This window comes from Dromiciops gliroides, chromosome 1 (genome assembly GCF_019393635.1).
Source record: "Dromiciops gliroides isolate mDroGli1 chromosome 1, mDroGli1.pri, whole genome shotgun sequence".
In the NCBI taxonomy this organism is placed as follows: Eukaryota; Metazoa; Chordata; class Mammalia; order Microbiotheria; family Microbiotheriidae; genus Dromiciops; species Dromiciops gliroides.
In genome coordinates, this window is record NC_057861.1 from 98,814,040 (window position 1) to 98,839,480 (window position 25,441).

At 35.4% G+C, this 25,441-nt stretch overlaps 1 protein-coding gene across 5 annotated transcripts in view; it reads right to left on the reverse strand.

The window, feature by feature from the left end:
• Positions 1-314: 314 nt before the first annotated feature.
• EFR3A (EFR3 homolog A) overlaps positions 315-25,441 on the reverse strand; it is a 150,983-nt gene continuing 125,856 nt past the window's right edge. For 4 of the 5 annotated variants that reach the window (XM_043967149.1, XM_043967157.1, XM_043967141.1 and 1 more), the window contains 5 exons: positions 23,216-23,307; positions 14,848-14,896; positions 11,841-11,944; positions 4,588-4,637; positions 315-2,790 (listed from right to left, as the gene is read on the reverse strand). In XM_043967149.1, the coding sequence (XP_043823084.1) occupies positions 2,685-2,790; positions 4,588-4,637; positions 11,841-11,944; positions 14,848-14,896; positions 23,216-23,307 (401 nt within the window). In that variant the 3' untranslated portion in view covers positions 315-2,684. The remainder of the gene's footprint in view (positions 2,791-4,587; positions 4,638-11,840; positions 11,945-14,847; positions 14,897-23,215; positions 23,308-25,441) is intronic. The other variant, XM_043967133.1, reaches the window with a different exon arrangement.

Consider the following 25,441-nt stretch of genomic DNA (forward strand, 5'->3'; position numbering starts at 1 on the left):
ACAGATTATGCCAGCATGGATAAAACAAGATAAAGTAGTCTCATTTCCATACCTACAACAGCAAGAGATGAATCTTACTTCTGGAAATGAGGTTTATCTTATCTTGAACTAACAAGCAAAGTTTACTATTATTACGAGATACAGTAAGTTCAGAAAAATTTCAAAGCAAGCTCAAACACATACAAAACTTGTTGGACTCCAAGTGACAGTCAAACTTTAATGCAACGGTCACAAGTACTAGAGGCCCAGTGTACTTACTGTATATTCTATACTAAAACTCTTCAAGAAGAATGAAATGATACAAAACAACTGTGTACATTAAAACAGAATACTTGACAGTTTATTTGACTTAATACCTAGAGAAAAAAAAATCAACAGAATCAGATGGTGGACAAATCCAATACTCTCAAGTCTCCAAAATGCCTAAGAGACACATACACGTGTGCCTGCAGTGTTCCTGTGACACAACAAATAAACCAAAGAAAATATGTGTTTTCAGAACTTACAGTCAACAGAGTCAGGTCAGTAATCAAGGATGTATAGGAGTCTACTGTGGTTAAACTAAGGAAAACTCAAACCAACAATTTATGAACAGCCTAAGTGAAAGGTGCAATAATAGCCAATTACATTTCCTAAGGTACATGCGCCAAGACATGCATTAAATTTAAATTTCCCAAAATAAGAAAATATGTACAGCAGTTTGTATATTGCATGAGTGCAAATGAAAATACATTCTCAATTTTTTTATTTTCATATTATTAAATTATATTTCTTTTTTCATACAAAAGCACACAGTGTTAATTTATAAAATGGCATCCAAGAGGATGATGATTGTTCTGCATTCTGTTTCCCCCATTTAGATTCTTAAAAAAAGGAATGTAGGTCAAAAAATATCTTACCTTCAAAAGAAAATCAAAGTGGGAAACAGGACAAAAGTAGGTATTGATGCAAAAATTCTTGTTTGATCAGGGTGTCAGGCTGTAGCAGCAAAAACCCTAAAGGATATTGGATAGGCTATTTTGTTGTCTACAACTGTGAGCACCCAGTTAATTGGAAAATGGCTAGTTTTGAGAACATTCCATCTCGTTTCAATGTGTCATTTCATAGGTTTAACTGATTACAACATGGAGCATGCACTACTATACTTCCAAAAAGCATCAAGGGAAACCATTGTTTTGGTTACATACTGAAAAGATTTACAGTGACTTTGCTTATATCTCTTCATTTTTCCCGTTTCAAGCAGAGCCTAAATAATACACACAAATTCACATGAACACTTTATTACAGTTTTCTAAATGAAAATATTAAGTTCCTTTTAGCTTTTGAGATGCTTATGCTGCTTCATGTAAATGGCAATGTAGGCTGAAAAATCTTCCACTCAAGGTACTGGACTGTGGAACAGATGATTTTTAATCTTCTGAAGAGAATTTCAAAACGGACCATGAAGAAAAAAAGTGTTTATTAACACCCAGTGCCAAGGAATTCACCAAAATACATACCATTTTAAGAAAATACTATCAAAATCATGTCAGTATACACAAACTGTACCACTGGTATTAGCAGACATATAAACCTATGAAATTCAGCACACTTGTTCTCTAAAACCACAGGTTAGTCTAAGGTAATTCTAAAAAAACCCAGATATACATGGGTACATTTGATTCAAATCTTACAAAATGAACTTAAAGTCAACATTTGGGAATGTTGAAACTATAGGGCTGATTAAAAAAATAATCACTATGTAAAATGGTACTGAAAATTTAAATTAACATACTATGAAGAGAAATGTATAGATTTCTCTTTTTTTATTTTTATGAATTCACAAGTGAACAATTAACTTCTTAAAAACGTCTTTCTATACTAAATATATCTCTTTCAATTAATGGAGCCACATCAAAAAATGACTGCAATTTCATAGCATGGCCCATAAACTATATATACATCTATGATGTGAAAAATATTGCACAGTTTGGTGCTCTAAGAGGAAGCTTCACACTTCTCAAGCAGAACAGTTCAACTTTCAGCAGAAAACACAGTATAGCAGTACCAGATTTGTAAAAGTATGTAATTTTTTTTAGATCACAGTCTTTGAATACTTATCACACAAGAGTAATTTGTTACTGTGAATAAGCAATGGTGGTTTTTAACAACTTATTCTAAAGCACAGGAGAAAAAGCCACCAAATATGAGTCTCCAGGATTGTGAGCAAATATATATTTTTGCTATTCTATGCAACAAGAAGTCAAAGCCATTCTTGCTAAAATAGTTCTGTATAAGCTTATAAAATACATCATATAGATATACTCTGTATATTTGTAAATTTCCTTTAAGGATTTGAAAAAAAATAACTTGCTTTGGAAATAAGCATTTATGAAAATTTAAAATGATTCAAAATGTGCTATAGAACAACATGAAAAAAATCTCACTTGTTCAACTTTTAAAAGCAATAGGAATTCAAATGGAAAAGTAAATTGACATGACAAATCTGTATGCTCCAATATACTTAAGAAAATAATTTTAAAATGTCTAAATTGCTCTGGAAATCAATCATCTGGTTCAACTTTAGTTCCATAATTATTTTGAATGAATATGTTAACTGGGATGAAGCAAATTAACCCTAAAAACTGATTTTAGCCTTGATTTTCAACTTTAAACTAAAAATGATTCAGCAGACTCCATAAGACTCAATACACACAGAGATCTGGAAACTTCATCTCATAAACTGGGACAGATTGGTACTGGGGATGTCCAGATGTAATGGTCAGTGTTCCTGATGGACTCGGAGGTGGACTGTAAAAGAAAAAAAAGGCATTAGCGGCAGGTATTTTTAAAATTGGCTGCCCTCCCCCTTCAAGAATTCTATTTTCAAATATATCAGTTGACATGACCTCCCCAGTTAGATTACAGGAATGTGACGTTTGCCAGAAAATAAAAGATAGTATTACTTGCCAACTTATCATTCTAAACTTCAGTTCTAATATTCAAGTCCAAACACTTGATAATTCAAAAGCTACTGTACTCTGAGTGCTCCAGGTCAGAACTGAAGAATGACTTATGTTTTAAAAACAAAAACAGCATTTTGGCTTGCTGGTTTCCAGCAACATTGTAGCAAGGGCATTATTTACTAGACTATGAAGAAGAAAAAAGTTGCTTATAATATTAAGGTCAGAAGCCAAAGCTGGTCCTTCAACAATTAAAAGAATGGTCTGCCACAGAAAAGCAAGCAAAGGGCAATGGAAAATACAGGAATATGGTATTATGCAAAGGAGGAGGGTATGGAAAATGTGAAGAAAGGATGAATAAGCAAAAGAGCAAAATTGCTGAGCTTCTATTATAGGCTAGCATGTAGTTTATAACGTCAAAGAATTCTGGAAGGCTATAGGACGCTAAAAAACAACACAAGGTATGAAGGACAAGATCATAGCTCCAACAAAGAAGCTCACACTTCTGACTCATATTGAATTTGAAATCAACTAAAGGGAAGTTAAACTTAAGCTTTTCACATGTTAAGTCATATCTCCCCCATTCTGTCCTTCACCAACTGATTTTCTGGAATCCTAGCATGGGAAAAAATGAGGTAACATGTAAAGTGCTCTGCAAAACTCAGGAATCCGGCTTGTAAGCTAGTCCTCCTAGCTTTGTGATATCTGCAAATTTGATAAGCATGCCATTTATACCAAAGAAATAGAAAAAACTATCAAAAGTAGACACAAAGTTGTAAGAAATCTGAAGCTATTTTTAGCATAAGAGCAAATAGGTTTACACATCACAACAGGCCAGGGAATGAAAAGGTATTATGATCCTATGGTTTTATTTCATTCCCCTCAATCTAAGTACACACAAATCGATCTGTAATGTCTATTTGGTGCTAGTTTATTTCCTTTCCTTTTATCCCTTATTTGTGCTTCACTGCTGTAGTTATCTATAAGTGAATAACTGCTGTAAGAGATCTATTTATATAAAATTTAAGATTTCTGTATGTATCCAATAGATCAAGTCACTGTGTCTACTTAAGTTCAAGGTCAATCAGCAGTTAGCTAAACTTAATATTACATTACTTTGGCACAAGCACAGAAGCACTATTTTAAAAGGGTACTTTCTTAGAGATTTCTGGGTAAACAGAGAGTATATTAAGAACAGAACAAAGTAAAAGTCAAAATAAAAATGTTCTGACTGTGGCACCAAGTAAGGCAATGTTAGATAAGGTACTGTCCCTCGAAAATCAGTTATTTGAATCATAATATTTATTCTTAACATGCTAAAGCCCTGCAATGAGTAATGTGACACTATGGTTCTTGGTAAGTCACCTCTACAACCTAGTGAGAGTCCCCCAAGCCTTTTCAATAAGCCAGGAAAAAAAAAAAAAATTCACAGAGGCAATCTCTAGAACTCAGCTGGTCTGTTTCTTCAGGACAACAATTTTGTACATACATAAGAGCAGGAGAGTGGAATGGAGAAAAGAAAGAAAATGCTGACTTCTATTTCCTTAAATGTTGTTACCACAACTGTTTAAAATCAGCTTGCAATAATTTCTGTGAAAGAAGAGTTAGTCAATCCTATCAAGATTTTACATTTATAAATCCTTACCGTATGGTAAGCTCCAGTATCTGTGCAAGTCTATCATGAAGAAAGTTTGCCTGTGAGGAGAAAGAGAATAATGGAGAAAGGAACATTAAAAATGCTAAACAAAGCTGACCATTTTCCAACGATTTATTTACATCATTACACATAGGCCTAATTCAAAACAGTAAGATTTAGCCACTAAACCAACTGGTCAAAATATTGATTTTTGTAAATGATGAATGGTTGACGTTTCCCAAGTCTTTTCTGGTTTCTTTGCATACACAGGTACTGCAACATTCAGCACCGCTGTGACCCAGTGTAACTTGAGAATTATTTAACCCAACCAGAATTTAAAAAAACAAAAAACACCAAGTCCACACTTTACAATGGTCACTGATAAACTGATGAGTATCCAGAGGAGGGCGATCAGGAAGGTACAGAGCTCTGTGACCATGCTATGGGAGGACTGGTTGAAGAAACTGAAATTATTTAGCTTAGAAAAGACTTAATGGAAATATGGTAGTTGTTTTCTAGGATTTGAAGGGCTAACCTAGGGAACAGCGTTGCATAGAGAATGCTGAACCTGTGGATAGGAAGACCTGGGTTTGAATCTTACCTCTAATACTGTGTGGCCATGGCTGCAAGCAACTTAACCTCTTTGAGTCTCAGTTTTCTCATCTGTAAAACAGCACCTATAGTACCTACATCTCAGGGTTATTAGGAATCACATTATCTACCACATAAATGTTTTGATGATCACTTATTATGCTTGGCCTTACAGGGCACAACTAGGAGAAGTGGTTAGGATTTGCAAAGAGGCAAATTCAGGCTTCCTATAGGAAAAACTTCATTAAAAGTAGGTATTTATAAAAGTGGAACTGGCTATCTTGGAATGTTTAGAGTTTCCTCCAAAACAGTGGTAACTGAGCAAAGGCTGGATAACTACTTTTCAGGGTTATTCCCTATTCAGGTATGGATCTGACAATGTAGTCTCTGAATTCCATTTCAATTTGAATTCTGTGAATTAAACTCTAGCACCAAATAAAATCTTTACAACTGATGTGTATAACGCCTAACAAGTGAATTACTACATGAAAATATAAGTTGTTTTCACTAAATAGGTTTAAAGTAAAAAATATAATTTGGAAATTTCATTTCCTTTCCTCTCTTTAAGTATGCAATAACTAATACCAAGCAATAACTTCAATAAAATCAATTTAAAATACAGTAGAAAGAATACCTGGTTGGGAATCAGGTGACAAGTCCTAGTCAAGTAAAAAACTCTAGTTCCAGTCTATGTAAAACAATAGCTATGGGCAGCTAGGCGGCACAGTGGATAGAGCACCAGCCCTGGATTCAGGAGGACCTGAGTTCAAATCCAACCTCAGACACTTGACACTTACTAGCTGTGTGACCCTGGGCAAGTCACTTAACCCCAACTGCCTCACCAAAAAAAAAAAAAACAAAAAAACAGCTATGTTTCTTTAGGAAAGTTATGTGACTGTGAGATTCAATTACTTTAATTCTATCTAGTGTTAGAAGGGACCTTAGATATCATCTTGTGAAACTGCTATTTTTCAGTAAAGAAACTGAGATCCAAAGAGATCAGTGAATTGGCCAAAGTCTCACACACAATAAAGGACAAGTGATTTGATCACAAACATTCTAACTATATATTCCATTTTCTCTCCACCACACATAGTACCCTGCACATAATAGGCATTTCATGTTTGCTGAATTAAGTATACCATGCTGACTCCAATTCATCTATAAAATCAAGGGTCTGAACTATATAATATATAACATTCCTATGATCTATAAATGTTTAAAATTCGGGGGCCTTTTGCACGGCAAAATGCTGTATATAGAATCCCATTATAACAGGAATATTATTTCATAATATAAGTGAATATACACATTTCATGAAATATAAATGAAACTTATAAATTCAAATCTGCTTGATCTATGCAGGAAACAACTTTGTGTTGCAATTTAACCTTACCAAATACTCTTTTTTTTTTTTTTGGTTCATTCAATTGTGTCTGTCTCTTTGTGACCCCACAGACCAAAGCACACCAGGTCCTTCTACCCTCTGTTATCTCTTAAAGTGTATCCAAATTCACGTTCATTGTTTCCATGACTTGATCTGTTCATCTTATCCTTTACCTTTTTGTCTTCAATCCTTCCCAACATCAGGGTCTTTTCCAATGTGTCCCATCTTTTTATCATGCCACCAAAGTATTTAAGTATTTGTCCTTCCAAAGATTAGCCTGAATCAATTTCTTTAAGTATTGACTGATTCTATCTCCTTGCTATCCAAGGAATTCTCAAAAGTCTTCTCCAGCACCACGATTTGAAAGTGTCATTTCTGCAGTGCTCAGCTTTCCTTATAGTTCAACTCTCACATACACTGGTACTGGAAAAACCACAGCTTTGACAACACAGACATTTGTCGACAAGGTAACGGCTCTGCTTTTTAGTGTGTTGTCCAGATTTGCTATCGTTTTCCTTCCAAGGAGCAATTTTCTTTTAATTCATGATCGCAGTTGCCATCTGCAGTGATCTTTGAGCTCAAGAACAGAAAATCTGACACTGGTTCCATTTCTTCTCCCTCTATTTACCAGGAAATGATGGGACCAGTTGCCAAGACCTTAATTTTTTTTATGTTAAGCTTCAAGTCAGCTTTTACACCTCTTTCACCCTTCTCAAGAGGCTTCTTAATACTCAGAGAGATTTGAAAACTCATCATCAATTGAGATGGTTCTTTCATTGAAGCAGATTGCAGACCACAATGTAACTCGTGTCTGTGTTCTCTCACAAGGTCACAAGAAAGGATGTACTACCCATATCCATGATTTATTCTGCCACTGGGAGGATACCAATGGAACATTTTGTCTACCTTTAATCTCTTGGTATCACCATTCATCCAGCCTATCTTTCCTTTCTATCACGTAATTCCTTGATGACATCTTTAATTCTGGTCTTTTTCAGTCTAGCATTGTTTATATGATGTAGGTATATGTGCACAAAAACACATGTATAAATGTACACACAGAAACACACTGTCACCTCTCAACAGCCCTCTAAATAATATTAATTTTTATTTTTTCAAAGATAGCTGTCCTCCATGTTTCACTGTTATAGGAGTAACAATGTGGGTAGAATGTTAGTATTTTTTTAAAAGACTGTTTGCTTTCAAGAGAGCTACAAGCTCATTAAATAAGCAATGTAATTTCCTAGAAGGAAGAAATCAAGCCTATTCTCTTGTTCAACTCTGGGCTCTACTCACTGTCTGCCCCAGATATACATATTGAGGGACAAACTCTGTTAACAGCGGCTCATAACCTGAGGTTCACAGTCCCTTGGGGATCCACAACTAGATTTCAAGGAATTTTGATTTCAATTACTTAAAACATTTTTTCTGAGCAGACAACCACAGATTTCACCCTTGCATAAAACCCTTGCATAGGTTGTCTGTCAAAATGAACACTGAAATCTGGGTAATAGATATTCATCTAATTGTTCTTTCCAGGTTGGACAGAGGCCAAATTCCTTTGAGATGTCTTTCAAAAGGCTCTACCATATTGCAGCAGGAGCTTAATGTAATCAGTACAATGGGCGCATTTGTGGCACCTCACTCTTCACAGAAACTGGATCTCTGTCATTGCAGTGGCAAAAACCATTAGCAGTATAGCTCCTTATTTTGCTTCACCTGATGTTTAGGATCAGAAGGTCATTGTTTTTGTTGCATCTTCCAAGAAATCTTAAATGATTTTGATGTACAGAAAGAAGGCAACTTTGTAAAAGTGCTGGTATAGTGGCATTCTGTTATACCAAATTAAGGACTTTTTTTGTAATCAAAAAACAATAAACAAAATGAGTTCTACATCTTTCTGTTCATTGTTAGTCAAAGATGCCCATTGTAAAATATTACTTATAAAAGTCTCCTTGTTTATTATTATTATTATTTTTTTTTTTTAGTGAGGCAATTGGGGTTAAGTGACTTGCCCAGGGTCACACAGCTAGTAAGTGTTAAGTGTCTGAGGTCGGATTTGAACTCAGGTACTCCTGACTCCAGGGCCGGTGCTCTATCCACTCCTTGTTTATTATTAATATGCACAATGAAGATATTCTCAGTTCATGTATAAATGACTTTCAAAGACTTTATGCAGATAGAAGAGGAGGCATATGATTCAGCATTTACCCAAGTACTCTAGTAGACTTTTTCTCCATATTTAAGTACTGCATTTTTTTCCATGGTTCTGTTATCTCCCTCTCCTTCAGAAATACTGTGCTCTCACAATTATGTTATCTATAGAAGAGATGTCCTCTACACAAACTTGACCAAATCCAGTTGATTTTTGCATCTGTGATCCTCTTTTTTTACAATTTTATAAGCTCTGTCTGGACTATGAAGTTAGAGCCAAAGTGAGGTGATTCCTTTGGCCTTGAAGGAGAAAACAGTTTGATATACTGATTTTTGAAAATCTTTACTATTTTTCTTTCTCTTTATCATTTTTAGTCCTCTTTCCATTTTCATCCTGAAATGGCCTATGGCATCACTTTACCTAGTTGAATATTTTGCTAGGCTTTCTTTAAGTAGTTTTTCCTCTCCATTGCATTGCTCTGCTTTATGGAATGATATTTCTTATAACAGTCAATCATCATTCTTCATAAGGTTTTAGAAATGAGTTCATATTTTTAACTCAACATTACCTTTGGTAGCCATCTTGCTAGCAAGTAAGTCAGATGTTTGTTATAACTAAGGCACTTTCTGGACTCATATGTCTCTTTGTGGTAATTAATTTACATAGCTTAAGTTTCAACATCATTTTTGCTATTTCCCAATTGTGATTTTTCATGTACTTTTAGGGTTGTTTCAATTACACAACCAAATTTTTCTCATTATATTTATAATTTTCAAAAATTAATCCTGATCTTAGGGTTGACAAATCAATAACAAGCTTTTTTCCTAAAAAATAGAATATATTTTGTCCTTGATATTACTTGGTTTGCCATTTCCAACACCAACCAATTCTCAGGTTGATGACAGCGTCAATCATCTAAAAGTGTGAAGTTTCTGTATAAAACTTTGACCTTTCTTATTCCTAATTGTTTCTGTTACTCTCCATTCTAACCATTCTCTTGACCAAATATCAGAGAATCAGTTAATTTAATTCAGGAGATCTTATCGAGAATTTCATAGAATTTCACTACCACTTCATCTTCAGCAGTGACAAGCATTATCAACAAGTATGTCTCCTTCCACTTGGCTGCAATTCTTTTCTTCTGATTTCATTAATAAAAAGAATATCCTCTAATAATACATCCAATCACTGGTCACTCACCAGGATGTGCCAATAATAAAATTTAAATGTATTGACAATCTAAAGATTATGCAATTCTTAGCACCTTCTTCTACCATCATCATGGTAGAAGTCAAGTGGGTTATACAGGACAGAAGGTCATTTGAAATGTTTATTATATGGGTTGTCAAAATCCCAAGGAAAAAAGTCATCCCTGAAATTCTATTCTGATGCCCAATATTGCACCACAAAATAGAAGTATGGATATATTAAAAACCTCTTTTTTAATAAGTGAAAATATTGAGCAATAATGTTTTCTTCAGGATAAATTCTTTCCAGATTTTTCTGTTTGAAAATGTGTAGAAGACTCTTCTTGGGGAAAGAGTGATACAAACTTCATGCTTATCTACAGATCACAGATTTTGCACACCACACCACAAACACCACCCCTCCACCCTTTAAATTATTGGTACTATGATCACTGAAGGTTAATGTTCTTTTTTGCATTTAAGGATTAAGATACTGATCAAAGGGAAGAAAGACTTCAATTCTTGAGATCAAGGAAGGAATTAAATAGGGACTACTCTGAAATGCTAATCCAAACTGTATTTTAACTTTTTAAGACCTTTTCCTTGTTCAATATTCCTATAAATGTTAGCTTACAATCCTGGGGCTTGGGGACAAGTCTAAGGACAAGGTGAGGAGAAGGGGTTCAGGTAGGTTATGCCAGTTAAGACCTTTCTCTCTCTGGAACAGACATGTAGAATAATGTTAGGTTAAATAAAATCATTTCTGGCAGACTTGTGTCTAAAACATAGAGTATATGTTATTAATATTTTTTTCCCCAATGGAGATGACCTTGGGTTCCTGAGGACTAGGAGAGCAGAGGACCAAACTAGCTGACTTTGGAAAGGCACATAACTCACAAGATGGCTGATTGGTGATGATTTTTTGAGGGGCTATAGCAACCTAGGACAATGAAAATATATGGTTCTGCCATTTACACTAGTTGCATTTCCTATTTAGTAATTTTATCAATATGATACAAAAAGAATTTCATTTTAACAAAACCAGAAATAACTAATTATTTATAATAAAGCAATTTTCCATGTCCCCTGGGTAGTACAATCTAAAGAAATGAAGTATGTCTTCCTGGAAGAGGAAGACTATTAGCCATGCTGTACATATTATTAAAACAAGGGCAAAATATAAAGTATTACTATAAATATTGCTATTTTGAAGCAAGCCTGTGAATTCTCCAGTGAAGTAAGCTCCCTATAAGGAACTCCTGCTAATTCAGATGGGTAGCTTCTCTAACACTTAAAGCTATTTGGGACACTGCAGGGTTACCTGACTTGCCTAGGGTCATAGAGCCAGAATGTGTCAAAGGTGAGACTTGAATACTGATTATTACTACCACTAATAATTCACATTTTTATAGGACTTAAGGGTTTACAAAGTGATTTCTTTACAACAGTCTCTGAACTGTAATATTACTAGATCAAATTGCATGATTTCATGACTATTTATTGACAGAGCTTTCAGAGCGGAGGGGAGATTTCCTGGTGTCTTGTTAACCTGTCTATAGTTTAAGAGTTCAATTAGGAAATAATTTTTTCACAAGAGAAAATAAGTTCACAAATTATCTAATATAACAATTTAATTGGCATGTCTTTTATCCCCAAATGAATCAAAATTGAGAAACAAACTTGCATTTTGTTCTTTGGGCATCTTTAGGCTTTGTCTCTTCCCTTGTGAAGTCTTTATTCTATACCTCTAGGAGGTGTTAATTAGTTCCACAGAAAAGCTTAAAGCAGACTTCAGTTCCTCTGCAGTTTCAGCAGTTCCATTTGGAATTTCTCACTTGTATTTTTATTAAGTATTACTTAAAAAAAATAAAAACTACTTGGATGCTGACTATTTAAAAAACACAAATAAACAAGATTCTGCCATAAGGCCAAACCAGCTCACTTTGGATTCACACTGTGCTGCAATTTCTTCAAAAGGTGCTTTCTGAAACTTCTCTATCACAAGACGCCTCTTCTCTTTTTCTTGTTCTTCCATTCCATTGGTATCTTTAAAAACATTAAAATGGATTAAGTTACAAACTAGATACCTTAAAGAGCACTTTTGATAGCAAGACATTTCCCATAAAAAACCAAAGAATTTACATGACTAGTGTTAGAATCTACATTGATTTTGTGTGTGTGTGTGTGTGTGTGTGTGTGTGTGTGTGTGTGTGTTGGGGGTAGGGGGTGGGGAGAACACCTGAGATGAAAGGATGGCATAAATAACATAACATGCTTCAAATTTCTAGTTGATTTCAACCTAAGCATAGAAACATTTTTAGAAAGTCTATTAGATGAAATGGTAGGCTAAGACTAAGGAGACTTGGATGGTAAGTCTTCACCTGTGTCAGACTTACATTTTTGGTCTCTGTCTACAAAATGCATAGACATTTACATATAAGTACAATCCAATAGACAGGTGATCTCAGAGATGTGTGTATCCTTCCACCAGTGTAGATAGCAATTGATCCTCACTTCTCATGCTGTAGGAGTTTTGTGTATAGACTCCCTTAAATCCTCCATGGGAGGATTTATGATTGTGCTGTGAGCCTTTACTTTAGATTTCTTGACATTGCAAAGTTATGACTAGACTAACCAAGTTAGTGATGAATCTTTTGAACACTATAACTAAATCTATTTATTGTTATGCTTCACCATGGAAGTTAAGTTCTTATCTCAGTTTTAAAGGTAATAATAACAGCTAATAAAAAATATTTTTTCAAGTCATTTTTCAGTTCTGACTCTTTGTGACCCCATTCGGAGTTTTCTTGGCAGAGATAATGGAGTGGTTTGCCATTTCCTTCTCTAATTCATTTTACAGATGAGGATACTGATGCAAAACAAGGTTAAGTAACTAGCCCAGAGTCAGACAGCTAATAAGTGTCTGAGGCCAGATTTGAACTCAGGAAGAAGAAGGGGTCTTCCTGACTCCAGGCCCAGTGCTCTATCTACTTTGCCACCTACCTGTCCCAATAATAATGATAGCTAGCATTTAGGTAGTGCTTTGCATTTTGCAAAGTGCTTTACCAACAGGATTTAATTTTATCCTCGACAACCCTGGAAAGTAGGTTTTATTATTCTCATTTTACAAATGAGAAAAATGAGGCAGACAGTAGTCAAGTGTACTTATAAGTATACTCCATTAGTAGTAGGCTTCCACCAGTCACGGACAACCATAGATCAGCGCCTTGAAGAGCCACAGGCCACAGTGTGGCTGTACAGTTCACCATTAAGCACTGATTTTAAAAAAATTAATTAGTTTTGAATATAAATTTTAAAATGTATTATATATTATAGTTTTGCATTCCTTAAAAGGTAATGAACCTAATTTAATCTTTTCTGAACTATTTGCGGTCCTCATCAACCTACGTTATATATTTTTTTGTTTGTTTTTTTGTTTTTTGGGGAGCAATGAGGGTTAAGTGACTTGCCCAAGGTCACACAGCTAGTAAGTGTCAAGTGTCTGAGGCTGGATTTGAACTCAGGTCCTCCTGAATCCAAGGCCACTGTGCCACCTAGCTGCCCCAACCTACATTATATATTTTAATAAAATGATATCCTTAGAAACTAATAAGGTATAGGAATATTGGGGGGGGGGAGGCAGGGCAATGAGGGTTAAGTGACTTGCCCAGTGTCACACACCTAGTAAGTGTCAAGTGTCTGAGGCCACATTTGAACTCAGGTCCTTCTGGATCCAGGGCTGGTGCTTTATCCACTGCACCACCTAGCTGCCCCTTTATCCACCATACCACCTAGCTGCCCCAAAACTAATGAGGTATAAAGGACTATTTATTCCCCAGTGCCTCTATTTTCTTCTCTATCCCAATATTAGCTATTTCTTCTGTGTCCAGTCCCTATGGGCAGGGCAGTTGGGTGGTACAGGGGATAGAGTGCCAGGCCTGAAGTCAGGATGGCTCATCTGCCTGAGTTTAAATCTGGCCTCAGACCCTTACTAGCTGTGTGACCCTGGGCAAGTCACTTAACCCTATTTGTCTTAGTTTCCTCATCTCTAAAATGATATGGAGAAGAAAATAGCAAATCACATCAGTATTTTTGCCAAGAGAACCTCAAATGGGGCCATGAAGAGTCAGACACTACTGAAACAACTTAACAACAATCCAGTCTCTACTACCTCTAATGCTAAGTTCTCTTCTCACTCTGATGGTGGGTCCATGGCTCTCCTGAACACTTCATGAATGGACTTTGGTACCACTGTTTTGTTTTTTTTTTTTCCCCAGAGCGCTGTTTAATTTACTCACAGAATCATGTCTTTGTTTCACAGTTACTAGAAGTCTAACCTCTTGGATAGTTTACTTAAAAGGCAGTATAGTATAATAAAAGGAGTGGTAAACTTCCAAATAGGTAATTTAGCCAGGGTCAAATCCCAAACTGGACATTTATTAGCTGTATTATCATGGACAAGTCACTATAAGTCTCAACTTTCTATGGAGATAATAATTTATCCCCACTATTATGGGGATAAATACTCTTGCTCTAACACCGGGTTATGAGAATCAAATGAGATAAATGTTTAGTCACTTGGTAAACCTTAGAATGCTACACAAATGCTAGACATTATTATTACTACTATCAATGGAAAATATTTTAATAACTTTCCCTAGAAAAGTCACAACAGTTAAAAAGGGAAAACATTCCCATATTGAGAAAATAATTTAAGAGGCTCAAACAGTGTGGCTTCAAATCACCTCTATGTCTAACAAGAAACTAAAATAGTACTTTTTGCTTCTTTCTTCTGACATCTAAAGGCAGCTAGGTCGGGCACGTAGGGGCAGAGAGTAGGACACAATTGAAATGACTCAACAAATAAATTCCAACATCTAAAACAAGGATCAACATAAAGTTGAGTTTAAAAACGTTACTAGAAAAAATAAAAATTCCCCAAATCTTACCAATTGCTTTTTTTAATGCTTCAAAAGTTATTTCTTCAGTGGTAGTGACCTGGAAAAAAAATGATTTAAACAGAAATTAGTTGTGGAAGAGACTGCTATAAATATCAATGTAATCTAGTCATAAGTGGTCTCACAATATTCAACGTTTTTCTTCTTTTCCTTTTCTTAAATCACAAAATGCCAAATAGAGCGAAGGAGAAGCTAAAGAATTTATTGAAAAAAATGCTTGTAGCAATAGCCCTTTGTTTAATAAAGAAACTTCACTGTAAATGGAAAGCTTATATGGTTAGTTAAAAAAATAAAATTACAATTTAATACGTAAGATAAATTGCCTGGAGGTGTTCTATATCTGGTACAGAATACCTTCGTGCTGCTTGTGGCAGGATATAAATTTATAATCAGTGTCTATGCTGAAATGTAAGGTGTCCCCAAAGATGACCAGAAAAATCAAGGTACAGGGGCAGCTAGGTGGTGCAGTGGATAGAGCACCAGCCTTGGATTCAGAAGGACCTGAGTTCAAATCCGACTCAGATACTTGACACTAGCTGTGTGACCCTTGGGCAAGTCACTTAACCCTCCTTGCCCTGCCAAAAAAAAAAAAAAAATTAAGGCACAGCTCTAAAAGTTTTTATTAATGTAATATTCCTTTAAAGGCCACCTATATTAAAGCCAAAGGATGAAGCACAGTGCTTTCTCCTGCTACGCCTGCTTTCTGCTATAATTCTCATACTTATAGTGTCCCTACTTCTTTCAGATCCTTCTTTCAGGTTCACAATCTCATTTGATTTGCCCCCTCTCTCTAGTATAGCCCTGAAGAGAGATTCATCACCAATTGTTACAATACTTTAAGTTCTGTCTATCCCATCTTCTCCCCAAGGATATCCTTTAAGTAACTACTAGGGTACTTTTAGCTCAAAGAACTCTCTTACTGGGCAATTAAGGCTTATGCTTACTCCCAGTTATTCTTCAAGGGAAAAGACCTGGTGAGTTTCTCAAACTGCTATCTCTCCTCCAGCCATCTCCTTGAAGGAACCAGTCTCAAGTGATAATAATAGTTCAAGGAAATAGTTCTTAAAAAGGTGGCACAATTTAGTCTATGAGGTCTTCAATATGCCTACCCTGCTTACAATTTCTTCTTCATCCAGACTCCTAAGTGACTGTAACATATACAATTAAAACATCCAAATCCCTAAATTATAAATGGATGATAGAAAGAACATCTCTAACAAGTACTTATTAAGTCTGGTTAAGCAAAGATCTAATTCCATGCATATTCTTCAACATAACTTAAGGACACAAGGGAGACCGATGATTTATCTTATCTTTAATATTATAGATATATACCTGACATTTCATCAGTATAAGAAAGCTGACTAAAAATGAAACTTCCTCTACCAATGCAGAATAACAATTGTTCTGTAATTTACAAAGAGTTTGCTGGAGCATTGGAAGACTAAATGACTGCCAATGATGACACAGCCATTTTATGAAAGACAGGACTTGAATCTAGGCCATCCTGATTCTGAGGCCAGCCATGATTCTGACAAAAAATGAAAATGATCCAATTTATGTTAATTCTATATTTATTATTGTATTACACAAAAATTAAAGCAGACCTTTATATGATTTTAGGAGAAACACAAGATCCTTCAATTGCTGAGACTTTGGATAGGTTAGCTTTCTTGATAAACAAACAAAAAATATGTCTGTAGTCTGACTATATCTAAATTCAGAATTCCTCATACTTTTGTTTTTCCCAAGGCATCCCGACTATAGGAAAGCATGAAAAGACAAACAATATCTCCACTGAAAGTTCCTGAGACATATCACCTCTGAAACCTATCACTCTCATGGGAGACGAAAAGGACTTCAATGGTCATGTAATGTAGTCTATTTTCTAGCTAAAAAAGGAACCCGTATTACAACATATGTGACAATTATTATTCAAACTGTGCCTGAAGACCTCCCATGAGGGGAAAACAACTAACTAGCTACTGAAATAGCATAGTCTACTTACAGATCTCGGTGTTAGGAAGTTTTTGCCTACCTAGACCCTTGGCAACCTCCCTGCACTGCCTCTAGGTCAGCCCTCTGTGGCCAAACAAAAAATTAATTTGCATGGTAACCTTTCCTGAATCTTTTCTTCTTCGAGCTAAATGTTTCTAGTTTTTTCAGCATATTTCATGGTACAGCATGAAGTAGAGGCAACTTTGCCATTCTGGCTGCCTGCCTCTAAACATTCTCCAGTTTCACAACGTCCCTTCTAAAATAGTGCCCAGAATTCAGCATAGTATTCTATGGTCTTACTAGGGCAAAAGTGCAGTGGGACTGTAACTTTCCTATATGTGAATGGGATGATGGTTTAATATAGTCTAAGTCTACATTACCTTTTTTGGCTTCCATATCATATTGTTGGATATCAGCTAGGTGGCACAGTGGATAGAACGCCAGGCCTGAAGTCAGGAAGACTCATCTTCCTGAGTTCAAAACTGACCTCAGATATTCACAAGCTGGGTAAGCCTGGGCAAGTCACTTCAACTCTGTTTGCCTCAATTTCTTCATCTGTAAAATGAGCTAGAGAAAGAAGTGGCAAACCAATCCAGCATCTTTGTCAAAAAAACAAAACAACCCAAAAGGAGTCACGAAGAGTTGAACACAACTGAAATGACTGAACAACAACAAAATCATACCACTGATTCATACTGAGTTTATCATATGTTAATGTCCCCCTCTCCATCTTTTTCAAACTAACTAATCGTGGCTTCCTCATGATTTGCTATGACGTCAGTTTCTTGAACTCAAGTGTAAACCTAATATTTATCTCTACTAAATTTTAGTTTCTTAGATTCAGTCAATTTTTGACCCTATCAAGGGGGGTGGGGGGTGGGCAGAGATTATGACTCTCATCTGGCATGGTACCTATTCCTCCTCTCTTTGTGCCACCTGGAAATTTGATAAGGATCTTATCAATATCTTTATTCAAATCACCGATTTTTTTTTAAAGGTAGACAGTATAAAGCTAAGAACAGATCCCAGGAGTGCTCCATTCAAAATATCCTTCCAAGGTGACATGTTATCACAAATATATTCTGAATCTAGCCAATCAACCATTATGAGATTTCTCAAAAGACTTCCCAAAAATCCAGGTAAACTACATCTGCATCAATACTCTGATCTACTAATTTAGAAAACCTGTTGGAAAAAAAAATATTTTTTCCTTTCCTTTTAACAATCTTACTAGTAAAACATTATGGAATTTTGCCAGAAACCAAAGTAAAGTTCATTGGCATATAGTTGGTGATTCTATTCTTCTTGCTTATCCAAGATAGCCACTCCCTAATTGGCTATTTTCAATGTGTTCTTTCCAGGGCAAAGTAATTCTTGACAGAGAAAAGAGAAGCAAAATGTGAATTATACAACTTTTCATTTTCTTCATCTGCCTTACCTCATTCAATTTGTACTCGTCACGCTACTCTTATAAGACCAGCCAATGCTGCTGTAGCTATTCACACATTACCTGCCATTGTTTTCATCACACAGAGACAGACACATACACACTTTTTAGTTTAAGTTGATGGATAAATTCCTTAAATCTTTCACATTAGTTTCTTCTAACAATTTACTTCCCTTCCCTCACTGGAACAAAATTTCCCTTTTTTGTGCCTTCAGAATATCATTCTCAATAGCTTTCCATCTCTCCTGTGCTGACTTCTATTATAGAATTTTAGTCCTAAGACCCCTACTTAGTCATTCTTTGAGCCCTCTGAAATCTGAGCTATTAAATCTAGGACAAATGTCAAACTATGACCAGATTTTCTCTCTATCACAAATTCAACTGGTTAGGAGAGAAGAGTCACTCCCCTACTAAGGTGCCCATGATTTCTACTCTGGCACTAATTCCTCTGTTGGTAAGAATCAGTTCCAGAAGAGAATTCCATAATAGATTTTAAGTTCCTTGAGGGACCTGGCAGTGACTAATTCACAGTAGAGACTCAAATATCTGTTCATTTAATTTAAAGTTCTTTGAAATATTTTTTTTCATACAGTCAACTCATTTGAACAGATCAATTTTCCAAAAGGGATGTTCAATGATTTTTATTCTTAATATAAATGTTAAGCCAAATAGCTTAAGTATATATGGTAGAAAAATATATTTACTCAAAAGCAGAAAAACACACTTCATATAATGTTTCTCTTAATCAATAGTTAACTACAACCCTCCTCATCCTTTTTTTTTTTTTAATAAGGGATGGAAAATAAGACAAAAGGAAATAGAAGTTTCTGAAAACAGAAAAACCTGAACAGATATCAAGCAGTGACTTCTTTTTTATAAGCCAGATTCTGACCATATAAGGCAAAAGAAAATCACATCCACAGTTGTTTACTCCAATCATTCGTCAGATTGGTCTTTGTGAGCTTGTGGAAAAGAAAGGCAATAGTTTCTCTGATTGTACCTTAAAGTTAAATTATTCTTTTAAGATTATTAGTCACTTTAATAACTAAAGAATATTAGCACAGTAAGAGCTGACAAATTAATTCATGGATTTAAAAGGTTGGAAAAAGTGACACTCCAAATTAACCAAAAAGAATACTAAAAGAAAGTAATCTTTATTACCCTAGGAAAATAGAACTTACATGTTACAAAATCCATAAAGTAAGATGTTTGAATGTATTCATACATTTAAAATTACATTAAAAAACCTTCACCTGCAAGTAAATGTGTGTGTGTGTGTGTGTGTGTGTCTGTGTATGTCTGTGTGTGTCTGTGTGTATTAACAGACCTGATTTCATTGGTATTAGGAACTCTTGGTGAGGAAACTGATAAACACTGATAAGTTTATCAGGAAACTGATAAACATATTCATACCAATAATTCCTCTGAAATTTAGTGTTTTAGGGAGATGCTAAGGCACTGCAAAGTTAAGTATTTTGTCTAGGGTCACAGAAACAATGCAGCATGTGTTAGCAGTGAGGCATAAATTCAGGTCTTCCTGACATTGAAACCAACCATATCTACTGTCATGGCTCATATATACACACACCCACACACAAACAACGCATGCACAAAAATTATAATGTCAACATTTAAATTTTCTAAAAAAATGGATGTCATCTGTTAGAATTTAATTATAGTCTACTAAGAGGAAAACATATATACATGAGTCAATATATAAAATGAGGATGGAAGACTGATCCTTTGATTTCATTGTTCTAAGAATGACTCATCAGATGAAGAAACCCCCTTAATTAATGCAGGTTTGGCACCTTCTCTGCAACTTTTCTTCTCAGAGAGTTGCCTAGAGATCTGACATATTGAGTGAGTTACCCAGAACCATACAGCTAATGTGTAGTTATCTACTCTCATTACAAATGCCATGTACAGGGAACAGCAAGTAGCCCACTTGGGCTAGAATATGTAAGGAAAACTATCTTGTCTATAAGGATACAGAAAGGCATCTTAATAAATATCCTGTAAAAATCAAGATACACTAGTATAAGAAAAGGATGTCAGTTTGGTAGGCTTTGTTCTTACTAAGCCCATACTGACTCCTAGTGATCAGCTCTATTTCTTCAAAATGCACACGAATCCATTCTAGAATTTTGCAGGGCATAAAGAAGCAGCTCACCAGTCTAGTTTCCAGAATCCATCTATTTCCCCTTTTCCATGTTTTAAAAATTTTGATATTTATTGCCTAGCTGGAAACTCTGTACTGTTACCTTGTATTAGAGCATACATTTCCAATAAGTGCTATGTTGAATGCTGTCCTGGTGAATAAGTTTGAAGCTGGAGTTTGGCTCAGCTGAATCTAATACTGTAGGATATTCGACTATTCAGGTGCCCTGGATGAGACTTGTTTGACTTTACTGCAGCAATATAGAACCAAGTTTGCAGTACAGGAGCTTCAAATGGGAACACAGGGTAACAAATGCCTTTTAATATAAAATTCATCTTCTGTTTAAAAACAATGAAGTACCTTCCCTCCCCATGTGACTATTTCACGCTTATCTATGAAATGGACTTCTCAGATCCATTTCCAGATTATTTCAGTAATATCAGGTGTATATAAAAGGCAGTATCTAAATGAACAATAGTAATTAAAAATGAAGTATGAAGAATAATGGATAAGATGGTTTTATATTTGGCAAAAAAACCCTATTATATAAGAAGACCTACATTTAAAAAGTAAACAATCCAAAAGAAGTGAGTAGTAGCAACCAGACAAATAAACAGCAAATAAGAGAGATTACTTGCTGCAACTACTAAAGGGAAATTAAGTTACTACTAGCTTTAAAGCAGAAAAATCTGCAAGTGAAGAGAGAGGAGATTTCTGATTAAATCCAATTGGAAAATATAATAAACTGCCCATAATAACTTCAAGTCTCATTTTAATATTTGGAAATGCATCACTGATGCAGATCACAATGCTTCTATGACATGGTAGAACGTTTTTAAGAGTTTGGTAGTTTTACACACGAACAAATTCTTCACCCTATTGTCATCCTGGTGAGATACTTTCCTGAACCAATCTGGTCTTTGGATGAAAAATTTAACAGTACGGATCATTTCCTAATTCGTAGGAACTGCCAGAGCTTGCTCTTCATTGGCATGGCTTTCAAAAACGTAGTCATGTCAATGCTAGAAGGAGACACTAGAATAAGATTTAATTAAGCCCAGTCACTGACTACTTCTACTTAGTGAAAATCGCATGGATAAGACAAACCAACCACTGCTGCACCTGGCTAGCACAACTGTGTCTAAGAAACCAAGTCTCAACACAAATCAACTATCAGGAAACCTCAAGATCTGGAAGTTGCCACATGGTAACATGAGAAGTGATTTTAGATGGTCTTTTCCTATTTTGATACATACCCTTTTTTTTTTTTTGGTGAGGCATTTGGGGTTAAGTGACTTGCCAAGGGTCACACAGCTAGTAAGTGTCAAGTGTCAAATCTGAGGCCAGATTTGAACTCTGGTTCTTCTGAATCCAGAGCTGGTACTCTATCCACTGCGCCACCTAGCTGCCCCAATACATACCCTTTTAATGCTTTATTTTGTGCAAATGAGTAACAAGGTTTCTTAGGAGGTAAAATATTTTTTAAAAAAGGTAACACATTTTTGCATAAAAATAAAGAAAAGATTTGACAGCTGCTATTTCTGCTTGACTATTGTGATTTTCTTGGATAGATGACTAAGCATAGGTGAATGGGTGAAAATCCTGTAATAGCATTACATGATACACATTACATTATTACATTACATTATATTCTTCAAAACAGGGGGGAAGCTCTGAGATGATTATTTCAAATAAATCAATCTCTGAATAATCTGGATTAGGGGATATTAGGGGTTATATGATAACACTAAAGTCAAAGATATAATTTCCATCAGTGGAAAAATTCCCTAAAAGTAGTTTGCTGCCGTGACCACATGGAACAATTCTATCTGTAGCTAATACATGTTTAATAAAATGACCTGATATACTAATTATATGATATGTTGTATGTACAAAACTTTATTTCTTAGTACAGTCTCCATATTGGCTATGATACTATGAATTTATCCCATGAGATTACAAGATTTCTCTACGATACCATGGCATAGCTACAAAGTTTAAATTGCTTTAGCAGGGAAGTATGCTCTGAAAAGCGTATAACTGAATTGATAAGCTAAATAAGATAAAAAGAACTACATCAATCATGTTTTACCTAAGCTTGACCCAAAAGAAGAGAAATCTACATACGATTCCCTTCCACCATTTTTTTTTTTTTGCAGAGGCAGGGACTATTGAAGTAGAACACTATAAATATCTACTGTTGGCCATGACTGATGTGTTGATAGTTTTGTTGAACTGCTTTTTTCTCCCTCTTTCTATTTTACTTCTTTATCATATGGTGAGGCTTTATTTTAGAGAAGGGAGTTATTGAGAAATTATGTATTATAAGAACACAATGTAAAAAAAAAATTTAACCATGAAATAAAAATGCAGAAAATTACCTTTCAACATCAAAAGGTTCAAACCTAAGTCATTTTAGTGACTAAAACTCCTAAAATATCTCTATTTAAAGGATAAGTTTAGTTGGCATACTATTTATTTCATTTGAAAGTAAGTCACTGGGGGCAGCTAGGTGGCGCAGTGGATAAAGCACTGGCCCTGGATTCAGGAGGACCTGAGTTCAAATCTAACCTCAGACACTTAGCTGTGTAACCTTGGGCAAGTCACTTAACCCTCACTGCCCCACAAAAAAAATTTAAAAAAAAATGAAAGTAAGTCATTGGTAATTCTGTTTAGGTGCACTGGGGGAAAAACCTGACAAATATTATGACTGCTTCAAAACAAAGCTTCCAGGTTAACTTTCAATAACTTACCACATCTTCAACAGGGTTGCTGCCTGGTAAAATATCCACCTGAATGGATACAGTATCCACAATGCTCTTCCTCCTGGAAAGTCGATCTTCATCTAGAAAAAAAAAAATTGTAGATTTTTTTCCCCATCACAAACAAAATTCAATTTTTATTTTTAATCTTGTTTTTGATACTTAAAAAAAAAGCCCAGAGTACTAATATTCTCTACTTAGAGAAAATATGTATAAGAAGGTTCATGAATATGTTTAGTGTTTGGTTAATGGTGGTGAGTTACAAGCTTTGTCCTTCATCATCCCCTCTTCTCTAGTTTTTAGGGCTTTCCCTCAATATTGGTTTGTTACCCTATCTACAGACACACATCTTACCTAACTCCAAAATAGATTTCATTTTCTCCCCCTTAAACTCATCCCTTTTATTTATTTTCCTATTGCTTTTGAGAGCATCACCATCCTTCCAGTAACCCAAATTTGCTACCTTAGTGTGATCTTGAACTCCTCACTCTCACTGTCTTTTCTTTTTCTATAGTCTTGTGTAAAAAGTCTTCCCTCCATTCACAAAGCCACTGACCCAGAGCAAGCCCTTATCAAGACCCTTACTTTGTCTACTGCAAAGACCTTGCCCTTAATTAGCTTCCATCTTAACTACTACAAGACTATTAATTGCCCTTTCTGCCTTAACTTTCCCTCTATTCCAATCTGTCCTACACACAACTCCTACAGTAATTTTCAGAAAGTGTAGGCTCGATCATGTCAACCCCCTACTTAACACAGTCCAGTGATTCTCTATTACCTCTAAGATCAAAAATAAACTCTTCTATGTAGCATATCAAGTTCTTCACAACATGGTCCTTTGTTGCTTTTACAGTCTTACAATCCAGTCTAGCTGGCCTACTTATAATTCTTCACATTTCTGTGCCTTTGTCTTGGCTGTTCCACATGCCTGGAATGCTTTCTTTTCTTTACCTCCATCTCGTAAAATACTTCTTCAGGAAGCCTTGATTTATCACCCTTCCACCCCCACCTCCCCACCGCAGTAGCCACTACCTTCCTTCTAGGGAGTACATTTTTTTTTCTTTTTCTTTCTTTCTTTCTTTTTTTTCAGGGCAATAAGGGTTAAGTGACTTGCCCAGGGTCACACAGCTAGTAAGTGTTAAGTGTCTGAGGCTGGATTTGAACTGAACCTGAATCCAGGACCGGTGCTTTATCCACTGCACCAGCTAGCTGCCCAGGGAATACATTTTTTTTTTTAACTTGCCTTTACTTTACTATTGTCATATTTTCTTTGACATTTGTCAGTTTTAGCCAGTAGTCAATATTAACTATTCTGTTAATGTCAAATCTGTAATTTCTTAATTATATGAAATTAATTGGGGGAGGGAAATAATGCATTAAGATTTTTCACACAGGGGCAGCTAGGTGGCACAGTGGATAGAGCACCGGCCCTGGAGTCAGGAGTACCTGGGTTCAAATCTGGCCTCAGACACTTAACACTTACTAGCTGTGTGACCCTAGGCAAGTCACTTAACCCCAATTGCCTCACAAAAAAAAAAAAAAAAAAAAAAAAAAAAAAAAGATTTTTCACACATTACTCAAATTTAAATGCAAATTTCAGAGGTTTCTCTGAACTGACTGGAAATTATAAGCCTCATTATATAAGTCTTTACCAAGCTTACATTTTGGTTACTGCAGAGAATCTAATCACTTGTATAACTGATAGAGGCACAAAGAAGTGAAATAGTCAATTATTCAGCATCTCTAAGGTTTTTCCACTAATGTATCTTATATATAGCTACATATGTACATGTTGCCTCTCTGGTTAAATGCAATTAGTCCCCTAAGGCCAGGGAGTATTTCACTTTTTTTTGTACTCTGTGTACTTAAGTGAGTGAATATAGTTAAGTGCTTAATAAATGTTTATTTAATGCTGAAATAAATTTTCCATTGGTTTGCATGTTGCTATATATCATCCTAGTTTATTTTCATTAGTCAAACTTCTTGAAGGAATAATCTAAATATGCTAGCTACATCCATCTCCTTACCACTCATTTTCTCAATATCTTTTAATTATCTATTAATTTTCAAGGGTCAGATTGGCGCCTGGAAATTGTGTCTACCGCCTGTGGGTCATGTCAATCAGTGTTACCAGCCAATTAGCTTGGAGCTGTGTGTGGGGATGGCCCTGCTTCCTGTTTCAGAGAGGGCTTCTGGGAAAAGCGGTCTTTTCATTCA